Here is a 19696-nt window from a genome sequence, read left to right as displayed (position 1 = left end):
GCAAGATATTTCTCAGCAGGAAAAGCCACGTTTTAGGGCGGCCACAGAACTTCACTTCTGAAAGCTACAATCACATAACATGGAGTGAAAACAACATCCTCGTCTTTGTACGAGATGCCTTGGAGGTAAAAAAAAAAAAAAAGATCCTGGAGAAAAGACCTGGAAAAGCAGATAACTTCACAGCATTTGGGATAAACAGCCACATGATTTGCCTTAATTTTCCTGTTCCTTTACCAGTAGTCAGACAGGAACAACTACTGTGCAACTGAAATAATGAAGCCTACCTGAGACTGGAGGAAATCCAGGCCATAACTTCTCAGAAAAACACACGAGCTCAGACAAACCTATCATTTCACAGCTGTGGCTACACACCCACCTGACTTGAGTGCTGAAAACAGATCTGGCAATGACTAAAAGGTTTGGTTCCATTGACTAACACAAGTTAGGGCCTTGGCTAAAGCTCGTGACCTTTATCCTTCTCCCCTGCTCTCTCTCTCTCTCTCTCCTCTCCCCCTTCCTTGCCAGAGCTCAAACTTGCTGCCAGGCTTCCCACTAAGACATCACATTTTTAAGCAGCCAGGCTCAAAACAGAGCCCACATCACCCTCCACTTCAGCCTGCAGTCTCCAAGAATATACATACACAGGTTTGGATGCTTAAAAAACTGTTGACAAGCTGATGCTTTAAAAAAAAAAAAAAATCTAACAGCATACCTCTGAAGAACAAACAGATGAATGGGGTCCTTCAGTGGTGGTACTTCATTATGAAACCACTGTTCTCTTCTGCAACAGCATTCCTGTATCCAGGCTCCCTAGGGCTGGCTAGAGCAAGCAATTGCATACTCATACATAGATCAGGGGTATCTTCTGGGCAGTACAGTGCTGACAAATAACAATTTCCCATAATCTACAACTTCAAGCACATTTATTAGCTTAATCCTAATAACACAAATAAAACCAGATGCAGAATTGGCATAAATCATTCCCTGTGAAAAATCTGCCCACATTTCCCACATGCGTCTTTCTCAGTAAAACACCAGCCTGCAGAGTTAGCCTTTTCTTCCTTCCCCGTTATCTGGAAATAGTGGCAGTTCAGAGCAACCAAGATGGATGCAGAAGGGGGACAAGGCTGGCACAGGGCCATTTCAATGGCTGGCTTCTCTCCCAGTGAAGACATTCCTGCATTTGTACCTACCAGAACCAGGACAGAGTTCACGCACAGGAATCAAACTCCAAGGGCTGCAGTCTCTCCCCTGAAATCTTGTCCTAGCAAGCTTTGGAGGTTCAGGTGTTGCACCAAATCACACTATTTCTCTTCTGAATTCTACTATTGGGCTCTGGCCCCAGACCACCACAGGTCGGGGACCTGCTCACAGAGTGGAAGCAAGGACGATGACCAGCATCAGCCAACAAATTCAAGGTTGCAGATGCAAAGAGAGAGCAAAGCCTCTCAGCCTGAGTAGCTACTTGCCCAAGGCCTCTCTCAGCTCCCTGGCAAGGCAGAGTCCTCAGGAGGCTCAGGTGCTGCAAGTACAAAGCATGACACCGTAGTATTGCTGCACCAGATCTGATAGGCATGAACAATCACTGAGGTTGGGTTTGGCCCAGTAACCTCATATTTTACAGCCTGCAATGCACTCGCATGCATCTTAAGCTCAGCAGCACTGCTGAGTACCTACAGCAAGCTTTTAAGAAGCAGTCCAGATTTTAAGGGGAAGAAGTACTCATGCAAGTAGTTTCAGATGTTGTCTATCCCTGAATCGTCATTTTTCTTAACTCTTTTCTTGCCTTCTTTTATTTTAGGGCAACAGTTTTAACTTTTGCCCTCTAGGAAGCCACATATACACCCCAAACTCCAAATCAGCATCCTTGAATAAAAGAACCCATTGGGAATGGTGTATAAATGCCAAGCATGAGGAAATAAGCAAGAGAAAAATATTTTTCTTTTGTAACACTGGGTATTACTTCGAGCAACTGCATGTAAAGAACAAAAACTCCTAAAGGAAAATGTTAACAGTATTTCTACAAACAAACTTCCATTAATGTCTAAATCCAGACTCTAGTTAGATGCCCTGGATCCATAAAATCATGTTCCCATTTATAATAATTCTAAGACCTTGATCCAAATTTTACTAGCAACTTTAAAGGGCTTGATGTCCCATCAAGTTTATTACATGAGCAAGAATATTGGGAAAAAACAAACAAACAAACCATACAGCTGTGTTCTGAATGGTTTTCCAGGACTATTCTACCAATCCTGATAAAATGATGCACGTCCTTAACTTAGCAGCAGACTCATCAAGGCTAAAATCTGACAGAGTATGTCAGAGCTTTGGTGCCATTGCCTACTGATAAGTGAGATCACAAGTGAAAGCCCCTGAACGTCACTGTGTACTTCATCCTATCCACTAGGAATTGAACCCCAGCCTGCAGGAATTCAGTTATCAGTGCTGTTCAGAAGCACAAGGAGACTGTGCATTAGGGCCGATGCTTATCTAATACATGACATTTTATGGGAACATGGAGTTTTTAACCAGAGGACAGTGCACTCAGGCCAGTCACTGACACCTGTGCAGGTACACAGAGCCCCGTAGCTCCCAAGGCAGGGCCAGCAGTCTGAGCTGCTCATTCCCCGAAGGCAATAGCTGCAGGGTGAGTTGCAAGACTGCTGGGTGCCAGCTCTAGGTAACCTTTGATGAGTTTCTGCTTGGTAGATTCCCATATACAAGCACAGGATAAGCAGGGAACAAACAACAATTAGAGAGAGGCAGGTACTGCCCCTGCCCTGTGCCTTGCCAGAGGCTTCCTGCCTGCGTACTGTAGCTCCCCATTGCCTCAGTGAGCTGGAGCTTTGGCCATCCCACCTTGTTAGCAGTGTCACAACAGTCATTAAAAGCAGGAGGCCTAAGAGTTGCAGGCAAGCACTGGTGGTTTGTAGCTGCATCTTACATGGGGCTGAAGGAAAGTTTCAGCACTTCAGCCCCCAAAAAAGACAGCCAGCACCAAGCTCATGACCAACAGCCGTGTAGAGGTGCCAGAATGCTTCAAGGCTGCAAGATGAAGTGCTGCAGCACTTACCCACACAGTCCAAGTACTTGCAAATGATGGCATTGTCCTCCCAGTCAGCAGAGAGATAGCAAAGGCTGCTCGGGAAAACCCTGTAGCTAGGAGTCTCTTCCTGTGCTGCTTCCCCCATACCTTGCCTGATGCCTGAATAACACTCCCAATTAACACATGCCTACTTGCTGCTCTCCCTGCACAGCATCCTGCCTAGAGCCCAGAGCTGCTGCACAGAAGGGATGGGACAGTCCTTGGGAACTAAGCGCGACGCTTCCAAGCATTGCTCTGCACTAATCTAGTGCTGTTTTTCCTGCAGCAGCCCCACAGCACATAAGAGCATTGGCAGAGTTTTGAGAACTGCTGGCATTCACCCACGTGCCTGCTGAAATAATGTCATAAATTATTCCACACACAGGCTTCAGCAATGGCCATCAACTGCCTGTGGATCTACAGTGACAGGTTAAACCAAGGCCAGCATCCACCTCTGCATATTACAGAATATCCTGAGTTGGAAGGGGACTCACAAGGATCATCAAATCCAACTCATCACAAATTAAGGCTGGACACCACATTCAGTTCAGACTCTCTATCGCTGTTATGTTTGTGCTTGAATAGAAAGCAAGTGGACAGACTTGGGCTTACTTTTAACTCTTGCCCTCCTGTCAGGACTTGTGCTGCAGCAATCCATGTCACTGCTTGCAACCAGCATTAGAATTAACCCATGCTTGTGATATTTTTCCTCGATATATCCCAAAGAAAACACCAGAAATTCTGTCCAGCTGCCCAGACCCTTTCCAGCCAAGCAAAACACATACCTGCCAGAATTCAGAGTCTTGTAACCCTACAAAATCAGATAAGTATTCTAATGCACCTTGCTGAAATACATTGCTTAAGGAGAGCTTTTAGAAAAGAAAAATTGAAGTATTTTGTAAGGCTGTTGCTCCAAATGTCAGTAATAAGGACTTGCCTTTACCTTGCATCTCCTGTGGTAATTTTATGCTGTAGTTTTGCATACACACACAGCTCAAATAGAGCTCAGCCTCTTTCATCTCAGAGTGGACATGCTGGTCCCAGGCTGCCCATACTAGATTTGATTTCCATGCTGGATCTCAATTCCCTTTTTACACTGGCACAAGAAATAGGGCATGTCAGGTAAGCAAAGCAGTGAACTACTGAGCTTGGCCAACCGTGCCAGCACATACCAGAGAACAGCAGAGCATGACTGTGACAGATGAGCAGGGATGCAGCAGAGCAAGCCAGCTCCACCGCCCCATGCTTCATCTCCCTAATTTAAAGACCTGCCAGAGCAGGTAAATCCAGTCACAACCTCATGGAGCCAAACCTGAGGATTTGGGAAGACAAATGTAACCCAAGGCAAACACAGCTTGCTCCAGGAAAGTGAGCATTCCCCGTAGAGAACGTGGCAATCTTGGTTCACATGAAGGAGTGCCCTGCTCTGACACATTCTACAACTCCAAGTGCTGGAGACCTGCTTATTCCAAAACTGAGCCACAATTCTCATGCGTAGCACATACTTTTGCTCTTGCCTTGAGTTATTTAATGAGATACACCAAAGCAAGTGAACCACTGCAGTACACAGCTTGTAAATTCCGCACAGGCTGGAGATACAGCAGCCTCCTCCACACCACTCACAGCAGTAACACATGCAGCTGCATCAAGCTTTATATGAGTTGCTCACACTTCAGGCTGCCCAACAGCCTCAAAAGGCATAAACTGGAGTCTAGGTCCCAAAAGCAGGCTTCTCTAGCCATCCTACTGGCTTGGAAGCCAGAAGCAGACCATCCAACCCAACAGGGGGAAATGGTTTCAAAATAAAAGAGGGAAGATATAGACTGGATGGAAGAAAAAAGGTGAGTTGTTTTTAGCTGTGGGGTTTTTTTTTTTGTTTGTTTGTTTTTGGTTTTTTTTTTCTTCTTCTTTTTACAGTGAAAATGCTGAAGTACTGGCACAGGTTGCTCAGAGATGTGGTGGATGCCCCACCCCTGGGGGCACTCATGGTCAGGCTGGACAGAGTGACCCGATGTAGCTGTAAGTCCCTGTCCATTGCAGGGAATGTTAGACCAGATGACTTTAAAGAGTTCTTTCCAACTCAATTGACTCTGATTCTAAACTCTGCCCCTTCTAGCCACCCAGCACCGCTGCACCTGGGACACTAAGCACCTGGGACACTAAGCTCTCCTGTATAAGGCACTAAAACCAAAGATAGGATGCTCCCCATCCTGAGCAGCTTTCAAAATCCAACGTACTTCAGCACACAGTACAGGAAAACATCATTCACCGAGGCTAACTTGGAACGGGACAGCACCCGCACACTCTCCTCTTGGGACTTTAAAGAGCACTTATAAACAGGAGAGAGACTGAGTAGCTGAGTACTGCCTTAGGACAAAGTGAAGAGGTTTTAAACTAAAGGACAAAAAATTTGGGTTAGATGTTAGGTGGAGATTGTTCACTCAGACTGTGATGAAGCACTGCACAACTGCCCAGAGAAGCTGCAGATGCCCCATCCCTGGAGGTGCTCAAAGCTGGGTTGGATGGGGCCCTTGGCAGCCTCATCAGTGGGGGGCAGCCCTGTGCACAGCAGGAAGTTGAAAGTGAAGGGGCATTAAGGTCCCTTCCAACCCAAGCCATTCTGTGATTCCATGACTTCTTACTACATATTTTACATGAGAATAAACCAGCTATTTCATTTTGGAAACAAACTGCTCTTTAGCCTGTGTGAACACTATGCTTCCCTTCTTTGCATGTAAGCTCTATGACAGCTTGCACATCTGGATTTATACTTCCAACTTTCTGGCTCATTTTACTTGAAGAAATCATCAGGTTGCCTGGTTAGGCTACAAAAGAAAAATATTGCTTTCCTTAGGTTACATCAAAACCAAGCACATCCCATGGAAAAATGGCTCTTCTGAGCAACATTCCTGGCAAGGCCAAGACCCGGGGGAAACGTGGCTGTGCTATTTAACAGACAGTAGTCACACACAAGGCTACAATTTCAAATAATAGTGTTGTTTAAGCAACAAAACCATAACACCTCTAGCTTTGATGTTTTAAATGTTTCTAGCCTGTACCAGACAAACACACCATGTTTTAGAAATGTTTTATGTAAAAATTGCCCTCAGCTGCATTTACATAAGCCCACAGAAATGAGGTCGGCAGAGTTACTCATGCTGCTCACTTTTAAACCCCTCTTCCTTACTGAAATTACTTGTTAAATCCCTGCAAAAACATCAACTTGCATATTGTTTATTTTAATGGTAGTTTTCTTGAAAGAGTTTTCAATTAGGAAAACATTTAGTCTGGAAATGCTTCCATGCCACAAGATCTCACTACACTTGGTGCTATCTTTATGAAGCTAACTATGGCTATGCTACTAATCCATTCATTACAGATACATGCTTAAAATAAAAAAAAATGCAAGGAGAGGAATTATCATCTGCCTTACATGTGGAAAAAACAAGGGCATAGCAAACTGAAGTTTCTTGCCCAAGTCCCAGCAAAAGGGGGCCTAAACACTTGCAGCTCATCAGCCACATGCACTAATTCCCAGTGCTCCCAGTGGCTCTTGTAATCAAGAATCTAATAATGAATTACTGCATAACTCTAAAGGCAGAACAGCCAAAACAATTTCCAGCAGGATGGACACTCGGCTACCTGGAAACACAGGACCTGAGCTCCCCTTTCACCACTGCCTCTTGGCAATCACATAGCAGAAACAAACTGAGTTGCTCTTTTTTTGTCCCAGTGGCTACCAGCTGCACAACCCAGAAAGCAGCATACTTCAGGAAGTTTAGTCCCAACTTTCAGTCTTATTTCCTTGCAGCTCAGAGCATCAGGAAGGGTTTATGGCTGCTTTGTTGAAGAGCTGGCCACTGGCCAAAGCTGAGATTTGTGTGCAAGTTTTCCCAAGTGTAATTCAGTTCCCCAACACACTTGCCACCTCCAATGGATACTGAGAACTTGTGCCACAGTGACCAAACCCCCTTTTCACCAGAAAACCAAACCAGACTTGAACAGCTATTAAGCCTACGAGAAAAACAGCATCACTTTGCAAGAGCTCATTCAAAGCCATGAAGGGTGGCTGCATCCAAACTGCCTTGTGTTTCATGTTATTGCTTCTAAAATGGGTCCACAGCAACGGATCCTTCTCACAATCCCAGCACACAAGCCTCAACACCCATTGGGAACACATCTCCCCGTAAGCAAGATGACAGCTCAGATCCTCAAGACTAACCAACCTCTGAAAGCAGATTCAAGAGGGCAGGGGGCATAAAATAGGTCAAATGCTTCTAGAAAATGCCAGCTACTTTATGTATAGCAGATCACATACAAATGTCATTAAATCTCAGCTTGCTGTTGTCAGATATTAGCTGAAATTCCCCACATTGCCTCAACTGCCACATTAAAGTACCGTGTATTCAATATTAATGAAACAGATGAAACAGAATGAGATTAGGCTGGCATTTTCAGAGATAAAAGGTGTTTGGTGACAGAGAAGTATTCCTTTAAAGCACAGAGAATTTTTCTTGGCTTGGATACTGCACACAACAGACAGCAAACAAAAGAAACCATTTTCAGAAGTATTAAAAGTCCTCATCTTGGACTCTATAAGCCAACAAAGTATTATCATAAGAAGCAATAGATACATATAACAACAGCAAGCAGACTTTCTTGGCCACAGCTATGGAGAGTTTTAGAGAAAAAGTTGCTGACACGGGATCTAGAAGCCACCCTGTTTAAAGTCCATGCACCCTTTGCCTGCATGCATGCACACACAGATCTTAGAGCTGGGATCCACGGGACTGATCAGTGCACAATGAGACCTACTACTGCTTAACCTGGACTTGAAATAAGTCCAGAGGAAGAGAAAGAAGAAATCTATAGATGCAGTGGCTATGTGGTGTGATTTACCACTGTAACAGGCCTCCAGAGAATCTGGCAAAATCTTCAGTCCTTTTGGGGTATTGACATAAAGATTTGAGGACTGTGTGTGTGTTCAGTTTCAGGCAGCTATTTCAAGCCCCAGTCACCACTGGTGCTTACAACTTGCACTATACCTGCTCACAGCATGACCACCTCAGCTTTTAGCCACAGAAGTTGGTAATAAAAACTGTTTCCAGTCACTTATCAGCAATTTCTGAAAAATTTGTCTTGACACCATTTCAAGTGAAGTTGTTTCTAAGTAAGCTCACTTCACAGATATGTCAGAGACCTGATTCTACTGATTAACACAAGAAGAGACAATGGAGAACAGAAATCTCTAGTCATATGCAGAAGCAAGAGAAGAACAACCTAGGACACTTACACACAATTCTGAATGTTTCCTCTGCTCTGAAGGACTGGGGGGTAACGCACATTATTACAGACACATGCCAAGAACAAACGTTAATGATAAGCAGATTGAATCAGCCCTGGGCTGATAGGTCTTCACCATAGTTGAAAGGAAGTGATTTGCATGCCTCAAAATGCAGAGATTTGGTTGCTGGTAAACTCTACCTGAAAGCACAAAAGCAGATTTGTAGTTCTATCTCCAGTGCCGCTTATGCTCCTGTACCTTGCTGGGAATAATTCACTGTGCACTCCAGCAAAAGGAGGAAATACAGCTTGCACTGTCACCGAGCAAGCCAAGCAAGCTGTTTGTCAACTCAGCCTCCTCCATTTCACAACCACCAGCCTGCCATCAGCTTCATTCAAACCATAGACAAGTATTCAGGAAAAGCAACTAACACACTTGGTGCAGTTAGTGTGCATCTGGCAGTGAGTGGCCTCCCTTGCTCACAAAGGGTAACCAGCTTCACGCTGCACTCAGATAACCTCCCAGCACACCGCCCACAGACTGCAGAACATCTTCAGATCCAAACAGGTGAGTCCTGAAGATCACTAACAGATTTCCCTCAGGAGTCAAAACATTACTTCTCCTCTTCCACACCCATCATGTGGAAGAGGTTATGATAATTCCTGAGTGAAACAGATGAGATGTATGCAGATCTCCAGAAACAATCCTTTTTTCAGCTACTGTTTTCATAGGAATCAGCTCTCAGGAACCACTGGCAAAGAAGGCAACATCTGTGGCAAAATCAAAACAACCTAACAAGCCTTTCCCTATCAGCTTTCACCATGACCTGATCTGGTAAAGAAATTACCTGCTGTCACAGAATTTCATTAAGCTATTTTAAACAGCTAGATACCGTCCAAAAATAAACCCTGGTTGCAGAAGCAGTAACAGAAGATTCACTTTGATAATACAGAAGATCTAAAGAAGCTACAAGCAGAGAGAAATAAGTTTTATACATATAAACTTATACAAAAACTTAACAGCAGTCTGCTTTTCGCCATTGCCTTAAATGGGACAACACTAAAGAACACAAAAACCTAAACCTACAAGGAAAAGATTCAGCTCCTCCAGAATTTCAGGAGCATTTGGTGCAGCTCCTAAGGTCACCCAGTCACTTCTCCAGAGTCAAGAGCACCTTTTGCTTTTAAATAAGACCCGAGCTATCTCTGGGACTCCTTATCAATCACAGAGTGCAGCATGACTGTGCTAGTGAAGCAGCAATAACAGTATTTACTGGGAAAAGGAAGGGACATTCTGAGCAATTTTTTTGTTAGCATTACTGCCCTTTGCTAAGACCCTGCATTTGGTTTCCTGTTTCTGATCAGGAGCACTCTTAACCAACGTTAGCACTGAATGCCAACAGCACTGTGGTGTTTGTCTGAGCCATTATCACGCATCACTTCGTACAGCAGGCTGGAGAGCTGTTCAGAGAGCTGGAAACTATACTAAAAAAAGCTTGAAGAACTGTTGCAGCATTTGTTTATTTTAAATCACCTGGTCATATCCAACAGCTCTGAGATGAAATTGCTTTGCTGTGTACTCCTGCAAGAGGTACTGCAGCTTACAGGGATGGGAGCTTGGAGCCAAACCAAGCCAGTGAGGCCAGACAAGACAGAAACCAGGATAAGACCCTGTCCCCTTCTGCATCTCTCCTGCAAGGAGAGCCACCGGCTGCCACACAGCTTTGTGCCTATGCTCAGTGCAACCTTCAGAGAAGAGGCAGTACACCGAAGGCACAGCCTCAAACAGCGTTGGAGTGGGCAGCCAGGACAGTCATTCATCTTTCCTGGAAGCTGGAGTATGGGAAGGGGGCACAAAGCCTCAGCGATGAGTAAGTATTTCACTTGTCAGATGCATGCTGCTTAATCAATATGTATTATTTCAGAGCATTACTCAGACACTGAAACCAATTCCTCATGATCTCAGCAACACAGTCATAGAATCATTAAGGTTGGAAAAGGCCACCAAAATCATCTAGTCCAACCATTAATCCATCACCATGCCCACTAAAGCATGTGCCCAAACGTCACATCCACACGATTCTTGAACACCCCCAAGGACAATGACTCCACTGCTTCTCCAAGCAGCCTCTTCCAATGCCTTACCAAGAGAAGGTTCTTTCGTGATCTCCACCCACAGCCTATCTCATCCCCAGCATCTCTCAGACCCACCTTCATCAGCAAGGACCTTTAGACAAGCACAAAACATCCCTGAAGATGAAGATCACCATCTTTGTTCCTCATTTCACCATCAAAAAACAGGGGGACTGGTGGCTCTGCTCCATCCTGCAGCACACATAGAAGTGGCTTTCTGAATACACTGCCCCACAGCAAAAGCCAAAATCCACCAATTCTTCAGCTTCATTAGCTCCCCTGTACCTTTTCCTTTTTCATTCCCTCCCCTCCATGGAAACTGGCAATCTCTCATTATAAAGAATTTTCAAAACAGATTGAGGAGTGCGCTGTGCTGTTCCTTTTCTCTTAGATAAAATCCTCCATAGCCCCTCCATAAAATTTGCATCCTAGCTTCATCTACCATCACTTTGTTTGACTTGCAAGAGGTGGAGGTAACAGTACATGTATGTTTACGTTAGTGTTGCTCCTTCAGCCAGCCCAGGCTACAATTCTGTAAACGTTTAGAATAAACAAATAAAGAATAGGGGAGGGAAGCCAGAGCTGTCTTCCACACTTTGAACTGCTGAGATACCATCCAGAACTGGTCAAGATGCTTAGAATTAGCCCAAGGGAAGGACGGTCCTCTATCTAAGGGGATACAAGTGGCTAACCTCCGACAGAGCCAGAGCAGATGATCATATGCACACTGCCACTCAGATGAATGTTCAAGCATATACATGGCTTTCATCAGCAGTAAGGTGCCAGGCAGTTCCTGGCACCAATTCTGTAGAAGTTCTGCTTATGCACACCTTTACATTCACATACTGAGATCAGCATCTAGTCAACGAAATTACAGGCAGTATGATATACATGTGCATTCACATCTGTGAGATTGGGGCCCTGAAATGAAAGCCACCCATCCCACCAAAACACACCCTATTTAGCTACAATTAAGCACAGACACTTCAGAGCAGCTCAAAGAAGTTATTTTTTATGCATGCTTTTACAATTAACATAATGTTGTACCCCATCAGAATGGGAAAGATTATGACTCAGGAATGTTATCTCAGTTTTAAGAAATCAAACCAAGTCACTTCTTGATCCATTCTTTTTCCTTTCGTTCCCCCTTCTTTCAACCTTGTCCCCAGCAAAGGGTACTTCTCTGTGCTCTTGTAAATTACATTCATAAAGAACTTGAAAAGGCAAATGCCCATCAGCTTCACTACGTAATTATTTTCCCAGCCTCCCTACCACCTCCCTAACAACACAGCAGCATGCAAAGAGGCAACAGAACGGATTAGATAAGAAGAGATATGAGATAATCTTCCAGCACCTACCAAACATCAGCCCACCTTCCTTCATCTCCTGTTCCCCCAGGGAAAAACACCTCTAAAAGCACCAACTCTAGAGAATAGAGGTGTTCAAGAAACATAGTACTGAGGGATGTGGTTAGTGGGCATAGTGGGGATGGGTTGATGGTTGGACTGGATGATGTTAGAGGCCTTTTCTAACCTTAATGATTTTATGACGCATGGTCCACCCAGAAGCTGCTTGTGAAGAAGCCCTTCAGCCCCCTTGCCACACACAAACACACACACACCCACACACACGAGACTCTCACGCTGACAGACACTTTCTGCAGCCAGGATACATGCAGTGAAACCACCGTGCAGACTGCAGGGAATGCTGTTTTGGGTTGCCGGGGACCACGGCCCACCAAAAGCACAAGAGGGTGAGCAGAGATTGAACAGACTAAGGAGAAACGAACGCAGTAAGAACACCAAGAACAGCAACGGTCCAGCAGGTCCAGAAACAAATCTGAAAGGAGACCTCCTCACCTCACCCCACCCCACTCGCATCCCACACGCGGCACGAGGGGCCGCATTCCAGCCCTCAACCCCATCTGCTCCACTCTCAGGCACTGAGAAAGTTGCAGGCGGGTGGGCCGAACCCCCTCCTTCTCCCCCTCCGCCGGCCGACAGAGCACAGGAGCGCATCTCTCCCTCCAGCGGGGCGCGGCGGAGCTCCACTCGCGCTTCTGCTAAGCGGAGCGCTTTTTTCTCCCATCAGACCGTATGAGTTTTTGTGCCGATTATTTTCTTCCCTTCACCCTACAAAAGCGAACCCTTTTGTCTCTCTGAGCACGGGTAAAAATCAATAAAACGAACGAATGAACGAACGAACGGCAGCCACCAACCCGCCGCCCGGCAATCCAGGAGCGCTCGGGCTGCGCAACGCGTCCCCCCGCACACCCTCGCAACGCAGCCCGCTCCCCCCACAGCTCCCCGCGCCCGCACCCACCGCCGCTCTGCCCACAGCCACAGCCATCGCCGCACTCCCCGCCGCCTGCTGCTGGGGCTGCAACATGGCCACCCGGCGGGGCGGGCCCGCTCCCGCCCCGCCTCGGCCCCTCCCCGCCCCGCCTCGGCCGGGGGGAGCCCGTGGGGCTGGCGGTGAGGCGATGTCTGGGTGCTGCGTGCTTTCTGCACGAGGAAACGGGGCTTCGAGCATAGGGATCAAACCCCAGAATGCTCCACAGGCTGACTCCCTGCACACGTGAAGGGCGTTACAGCCCTTAATTGAGCCCAGGTGCCGTCACCGCTGGCAAAGATGCTGCGGCCAGGTTCCCTCCCCAGTGCCTGCTTACAGACCTCCCTGGGTATGGCAGCTCGCCCTGAAAGAGCAGGGAACAAAACCCGGCAGGACAAGGAAACACGCTGCACTCTGCCTAGATCTCAGATACTGTAGTTCCCCACATTCCTCGTTCTTAAAAGAATGCGTTCCTCATTCTTAAAAGTTCACTGCTGTGAACAAATCTGTCCTCATGCAAAAGGAATTGTGATCTTTCATTCCAGAGACCCTACGGGGACTGTCTGCATTTTTCCAAGCTCTCTTGCACCATTTTGAAGCGATAGCGTGTCAGTGCCTTCCCAACTGTGCGTGCCAGCTGTGGCTAATTCGTTAAGATTGCAGGGGAATACACAGGTGAACACAGAGCAGAGGTTAACTTTCCTCCTGGTTGAAATCAACCACAGGTGTATGGCTCGCTAAAGAAAATGTTTTCTTTCACAACAGAAAGCTACAACTCTGAACAGTGAGCTCGTTTTTTCTTTGTGCCCCCATTTTGTGACTGGTACCACTCATAACTTACATCAACATCCCCTCAAGAACCAAAAGACCCACTCAGCTCAGAACCCTCAAAAAGGGTGATGTGGAGGGGAAGATACTGAGGACCTAGAATGTGTCCAGAGCAGGGCAACAGAGCCAGGAGGGGGATTGGAGCACAGGTCTCATGGGAGCAGCTGGAACTGAGGTTGTTCAGTCTGGAGAAGAGGCTCGGGAGAGACCTTATGGCTCTCTGCAACTGCCTGGAAGGTTTGTGGTGAGATGGGAGTTGGCCTCTGTTCCCAGGTAGCAGTGATAGGATGAGAGGGAATGGCCTTCAGTTCCTCATGGGAAGTTCAGTTTGAGTGTTAGGAAAAATTTATTCTCCAGAAGAGTGATGATGCATTGTCACAGGCAGCCAGGGAGGTGGTGGTGTTACTGTTCCTCAAGGTGTTCAAAAGCCGTGGAGAGGTGGCACTGAGGGACGTGGTCAGTGGGCGCAGTGAGGAAAGTCCGGTGGCTAGATGTGGTCTTAGAGGTCTTTTCCAATCTTCATGATCCTATGAAACTCAGCCATGCTGAAATCTGCCACCCACAATTGACATCTTACCGTGTTGGTCTTGGTCCTGCAGATACTTTAACACTTAATGGTAACTTTAATCACTTAATGGTACCTGAGTGTATTCCACCAACTTCAAGCAAAAGTCTGAGAGGGCAAAGGTTGTGTTTCTCAGGAGGAAAGCCCTCCAGTCTTCATTGTAAGCAAGGTCATGCTTGGCAGTGTTGTTTAGATGAGAATATCATACCGGAGAAAGTTGTAGGACACCTCCTACTTACATTGCAGTTTATTAAACCAAACAACATTTTCATAGCAATGCTGTCATTTGCCGCTGTTATTTACTTAAACTTTTTATCTCCCTGATCTACCCTGTTTTCTTGTTTGAAATCACAATTATGTCATTATGCTCCACACGTTTCCTCTCCACTGCTGCTGCTGAGGGCATGCTGCTATCGCACACTGGGTGTGAGTGCAACCAAGGGCTTAGAAGGAGAAAGGTGCCTTGGAGGACTATGCCAAAAGCAAGCGCAGGGCAATCAAATATTGACTTCTCAGATATCCCTTCTCCCAGCGCCCGTTTCCTAGCCAGCTGAATGCTGCTGATGGGATGCAGCTACGCTCTTGCACTATGCCACACCAAAAACCAAAAGCAGGATGCAGTACAGCATGGAAGCAACTTGCCATTGCCACTGAAACAACCTGCATTTAGGTGTGCTGCAAAACTTCCCTTACTTCACTGAAACTGTAACTTCTAACCTAAAAAGTTTCTTTCAGGGCTATTCCCTATACTGCAGAGGCTACATTTTAGCAGTCCTGCAACATCACAGGGCAATTTATCAGGCAAACCAGCCTGTAGCAGAAACTAGCACAACTTCAATTTAGCAACCCAAAAGCACAGACCTGCCAAGCTCAGTTACTTGAGAGCAGCACCATGTATGCATCTGTTCCTGCAATCACCAGTTACCTAGACATAGATGTGTGTATGAAGCAAAGGTGTGCCACTGAACTCCTCCATTCATCGATGTTTGATGAACACTGATGAGACCTACCAGTGGATGTCAGCAAGGTGAGTGACGTGGGGCAGTGTGTGGTGCATTTCAGCAGTGGCAACAGTGCAGTGAAAGACAATCCGCACTCCAGGCAGTCATGCACCACTGCCACAGCATGAAATGAACAGCATCTCAATCAGCTCATCCACACTAATTGGTGGATTGTGACCAGGGAACTGCGCACTGCACCGAATATTGGTTTCAGTGCATTGGAAATGATGGTGGCAGTGTCAGAATACCACAAAGTTTGCTGCAGATGGGTCCAAAAAAGCTCACACAGATCAGAAAGAATACCGTATGCAGGTTTATCAGGACCAACTGAACCAACACGGGGCTGGAGGCGACAGTTCCCTCAATCACATCATTACCGGTGATGAGACATGGTGCCACCACCATGAGCTGGCATCAAAATGGCAGTCTGAGGAGTGGCAACCTTTGAATTCCCCATGGAAGAAAAAGTTCACGAAGCAGCCCTCAGCAGGTGAAGTGATGTGCACTGTCTGGTGGGACAGCACAGGGCCGGTCCTTCTGGCTTCCTCGAAGACCAGACAAACCATCAGCTATGACTGCTGCACTGCAGTGCTGACTAAGCTGAGGGCCAGGCAGGTCAGAGAAGAGGGCAACCTTTCTCTTGCAGCACAGTAACACCAGGCCTCATACCAGTTTCAAGACAGTGATGATCTTGACAGTGAAAGGTCCTACCACACCCACTGTATAGTCTGGATTTGGCATCTTCTGACTTCCATCTGTTCAGGCCAATAAAAGATGGTCTGAGCGGGCAACATTTTCCTAGAATGCCAACATAGGAGCTGTGAAACAGTGGGTGACTTCTGCTGGTACAGACTTTTGAGACGTGGCATGCAGGTTCTTGTTTATCACTGACAGTGGTGACTATCCCAGGGAGGTGGTGGAGTCACTGAACTCCACCTGCTGGAGTTTCAATGTTGTCCTGAGGGACATGCTTTAGTGGGAAATACTGGTGATAGGTACACAGGTGGACTGAATGATCTTGGGGGTCTTTTCTAACCTTGGTGATTCTATGATTCTACTGAAAAACAGTGTTTTGTAGCTCAGAATTTACTCCACCAAATCGTTATATTGTACTCTTTGTATCTGATGTTTCCTTGCAAATAAATTGGATGCATTACTTTCGGAGCAACATACATCCTTACGGTCATCCAGGAGCCTGCAGAAGAGTGGACTTCTACTGACCTTCAGCAGCAAGGGTCTGGCGAGCTCAGCTCCTCTGTGCCCCCATTCCTTGAGTGAAAGACAGAAAACGCAGCACACCCTCTCCCACTCTACTCATGCCACAAACTCCTTCAGCTGTGTGGCTATCACTTGGTCGGTGCCCACCAAGGCACTGACCTTACCCATGCTTTTTAGCTAGCTGTGACATACATACATGCAGTCACCGTCCCTGGAGGTGTTCAAGAAACGTGTAGGTGAGGCACTGAGGGACACGGTTAATGGGCACGGTGGGAATGGGTTGACAGCTGGACTCGACGATCTCAGAGGTCTTTTCCAACCTTCGTGACTCGATGACCGTATGATCATCGGTCGATCAGGTACATGATCGCCTCCGCGGCGCTGCGCCCATCCCCACTCCTTCGCCGTCGTCCCCGGCCGCCACCCGGGGCAAAGGCGCGGGAGGCGGAGAGGCGCAGAGGCCGGGCACGGCGGAGGCGGGTTCCCGGCGCGGCGTAACACCGAGCGACCGGAGCATGGCGCGGGAGCTGAGCCAGGAGGCTGTGCTGGACTTCCTCTGGGCAGCGGGGGGCCGAGCCCCCAACGCGGCGCTGCTCCGCCACTTCCAGGGCTTCCTCCGAGATCCGGCGCTGACGGACGCGCAGCGTGGGGAGCGCCGCGAGCGGTTCAAGCGCCTGGTCAATGCCGTGGCCACCGTGCAACCCGCGTCCGCCGGCACCTCCAAGGACATCGTGCTCCGCCGCAGGTACCGCGACCTCCTCGACGAGGAGCTGCCGCCGCAGGAAGAAGAGGCGGAGGAGAAGAAGGAAGAGGAGAAGGAGACTTTCCCACCGCCCCGCTGCGATCCCTGCCGGCGGCGCGACCTCCCGGGGAGGGGCCGGACGGGCGGGGGGCAGCACGGCGGAGCGGCCGCCGCCGCGGGCTGCACTGCCCGTGGCCGCGGTGGGCTCTGCCTCGAGTGCCGCAGGGCGCTCCGCGATGCCGCCGCCGCCACCCCGCCGCCCCCCTATCGGAACCTCCAGGGGCCGCCCCCGTACCGGGCGCCGCGGCCGCCCTACGCCGGACCGTCCCCGTCCCGGTGCCCGCAGCGGCCGCCGCCTCCCGTCGGGTCTGCCTCTGTCGGGTCCCTGCCACCGCCTGGCCCCAGAGGGCTACTCCCAGCCCGGTCCCCTCTGCTGTCAGCGGGCTCCAGGGTGCAGCCTCGCAGCGGGCCACCTCGAGCCCTGTCCCCACAGCCATCTCTCCCGGAGCCATCCCCTGCCCAGTCCCTGCCGCTGCTCTCTGCCCCAGAGATGCCGCCCCTGTCGCAGTCCCGGTCCTTGCAGACACTCACTGCTGGACGCAACCCGTCCCCATCACTGTGTTTATCAGGCCCGGATGCGCTCCCCCTGCCCCTGTCCAGGTCCCTTCAGATGCTTTCCACCAGGCTTCCCCCATCCTCGCGAGAGGGGCCCAAGGTACGGACCCCCAACGGCCCAGTGCAGCCTCGAGCCACGCGGCTGCATGTCACAGGGCCGCCCTCACCCCCAGCCCTGCCACAGCCAGCAGGCCCCGGAGGGCAGCCCCCCTGCTCCCAGCCCCTTCCTGCCAGTCCACTCCTGTCCCGGTCTGTGCTGCCAGCGTCAGACCCCCAGGGGCCACCAGCTAGCACCCCTCCAGCCCCAATACCTGTCTTCCGCAGCATCAGGTGTCAACTTGCTGTGCTGGAGATGTCTGATGACAGAGGGAGACCCCTCCGTGCAGTGCCCCAGAGGAGCTCATCCATACATGTCCAGAGCCGGGGGCCGATGGTGCCACTGGGTCGGCGGGCGCATGCTTGGCTGGTGGCAGTGTCAGCGGGGCGCTGGGCCAACGTGCAGGAACTTTTCCTGGAGGAGCCAGAGCTGGCCCTGCAGCGGGACTTCGTGTCGGGCTTCACAGTGCTGCACTGGCTGGCTAAGCACGGTGATGGGCCAGGCCTGCAGGAGCTGGCCAAAGCAGCACGCCAGGCTGGGCTGGCATTGGATGTGGACGCTCGATCTGGCTGCGGGTACACTCCATTGCACCTGGCTGCCATACATGGCCACACACTCGTCATCAAGGTGTTGGTGCTGCAGCTGGGCTGCCAGGTACAGGTGCGGGATGGCAACGGGCGCCAGCCCTGGGAGTACCTGGGCAGCAGCACCTCCGGGGAGATCTGGCAGCTCCTGCAGGCACCCCGGGGCACGATTATGTTCCCCACGCAGCCCCTGGCCCGTAGTGTGTCCTCAGCCAGCAAGGCTCTGCCGCCTGCAGGCCGGGCACCGCTGGCTGCATGCCTTAAGCCACAGCGTGGCCGCCGGGCAGCATCCCACCAAGCTGGAAGTGAGAGCAACTGACAGACAGCAGCACGCACCCCCTGCACAGGAGACTGGATCCAAGAGGAAGGCAGATGGGCAGGAAAAGCTGCAAACTCAACTGAACTTCTTGAGGAATGTACTTTTAAATTATTGCAATGAAACATTGTCTGAGTCTCTTTGCTCTCCCTTCAATTTCTTGCTTTTCTGAGAGCAAAATGATGCAGCTCCTTGTTTGGAAGTGCGTCTGAACTCGGGGAATGACTCACAAAGTCACGGGCTTGGGGTCTCGAGCTGTGGTGTGACACATTTGCAGTGTGGCCACAGCCAGGGCAGTGCCAGCTTTCTCTCCCAGGGATGGGCTGCCATTGGTGCTGAGGTTTGCAAAACACCTGCTTACACCACCTACATTCCGGGGAGTAGCGTGAGCTCCTTGTCTAATCCCAGCAGATTAAGGGATGAGCCCCTTTCCTAAAAATGCAGTTGGTCCAGAGCTGGCCTTCCAGCAAGCGTCTTCAAAGAGGGACTGGCCCTGACAGAGGGCAGCAGTGGGAGAGCTGCACGAAGGAGGCTGCTAACACACCCACCCCGCCTTGCAGCCCATGCAGACAGGAATGTGGGGCAGCACCGCAGCCCTGCTCCTCTCTGCAGCTGCCCGGCAGCACTCACCCTGCCCCATCTCTCTGGCCCCACGGTCCTTTTCCTCTCACTACAGCACTTGGAAGCGGTACCTGTGCTGTGGCTGCAGATGCCCATTCCCATGCCTTAGGGATGGAAAACATCGCCACAGGAATCCAGGCTGGGCAGACAGGAAGCTCACAGTGGGTACACGACCAGAGCTGTCTGTGCTTTCTCAGACACCCCAGCCCTGAATTTCCTTACAAGAGTTTGTGTGATGGGGATGAGTGGGACAGGGAGTCTGGTTGCAGAGAAG

The 19696-nt window shown here is 49.3% G+C and overlaps 2 protein-coding genes across 4 annotated transcripts in view; one reads left to right on the top strand and one right to left on the bottom strand.

The window, feature by feature from the left end:
- The window catches only part of SEPTIN11 (septin 11), a 50100-nt gene extending 37174 nt beyond the window's left edge, over positions 1–12926 (bottom strand). For all 3 annotated transcript variants that reach the window (XM_052682275.1, XM_052682277.1, XM_052682276.1), the window contains exon 1: positions 12827–12926. In XM_052682275.1, coding sequence (XP_052538235.1) covers positions 12827–12892 — 66 coding nt within the window. In that variant the 5' untranslated portion in view covers positions 12893–12926. The remainder of the gene's footprint in view (positions 1–12826) is intronic.
- Positions 12927–16935: 4009 nt separating this feature from the next.
- SOWAHB (sosondowah ankyrin repeat domain family member B) lies at positions 16936–18957 on the top strand. The gene has a single exon (XM_052682538.1). It carries the CDS (start codon positions 16963–16965, stop codon positions 18802–18804), a length of 1842 nt encoding a protein of 613 aa, XP_052538498.1. The 5' UTR covers positions 16936–16962; the 3' UTR covers positions 18805–18957.
- Positions 18958–19696: the final 739 nt, after the last annotated feature.

This window comes from Tympanuchus pallidicinctus, unplaced genomic scaffold (genome assembly GCF_026119805.1).
Source record: "Tympanuchus pallidicinctus isolate F22 unplaced genomic scaffold, pur_lepc_1.0 scaffold2, whole genome shotgun sequence".
Classification (NCBI taxonomy): Eukaryota; Metazoa; Chordata; class Aves; order Galliformes; family Phasianidae; genus Tympanuchus; species Tympanuchus pallidicinctus.
This window is presented reverse-complemented; position numbering and strand designations above follow the sequence as displayed.

Coding starts and splice junctions, on each gene's coding strand:
- SOWAHB (XM_052682538.1), top strand. CDS start 16,963: ATGGCGCGGGAGCTGAGCCAGGAGGCTGTGCTGGACTTCCTCTGGGCA.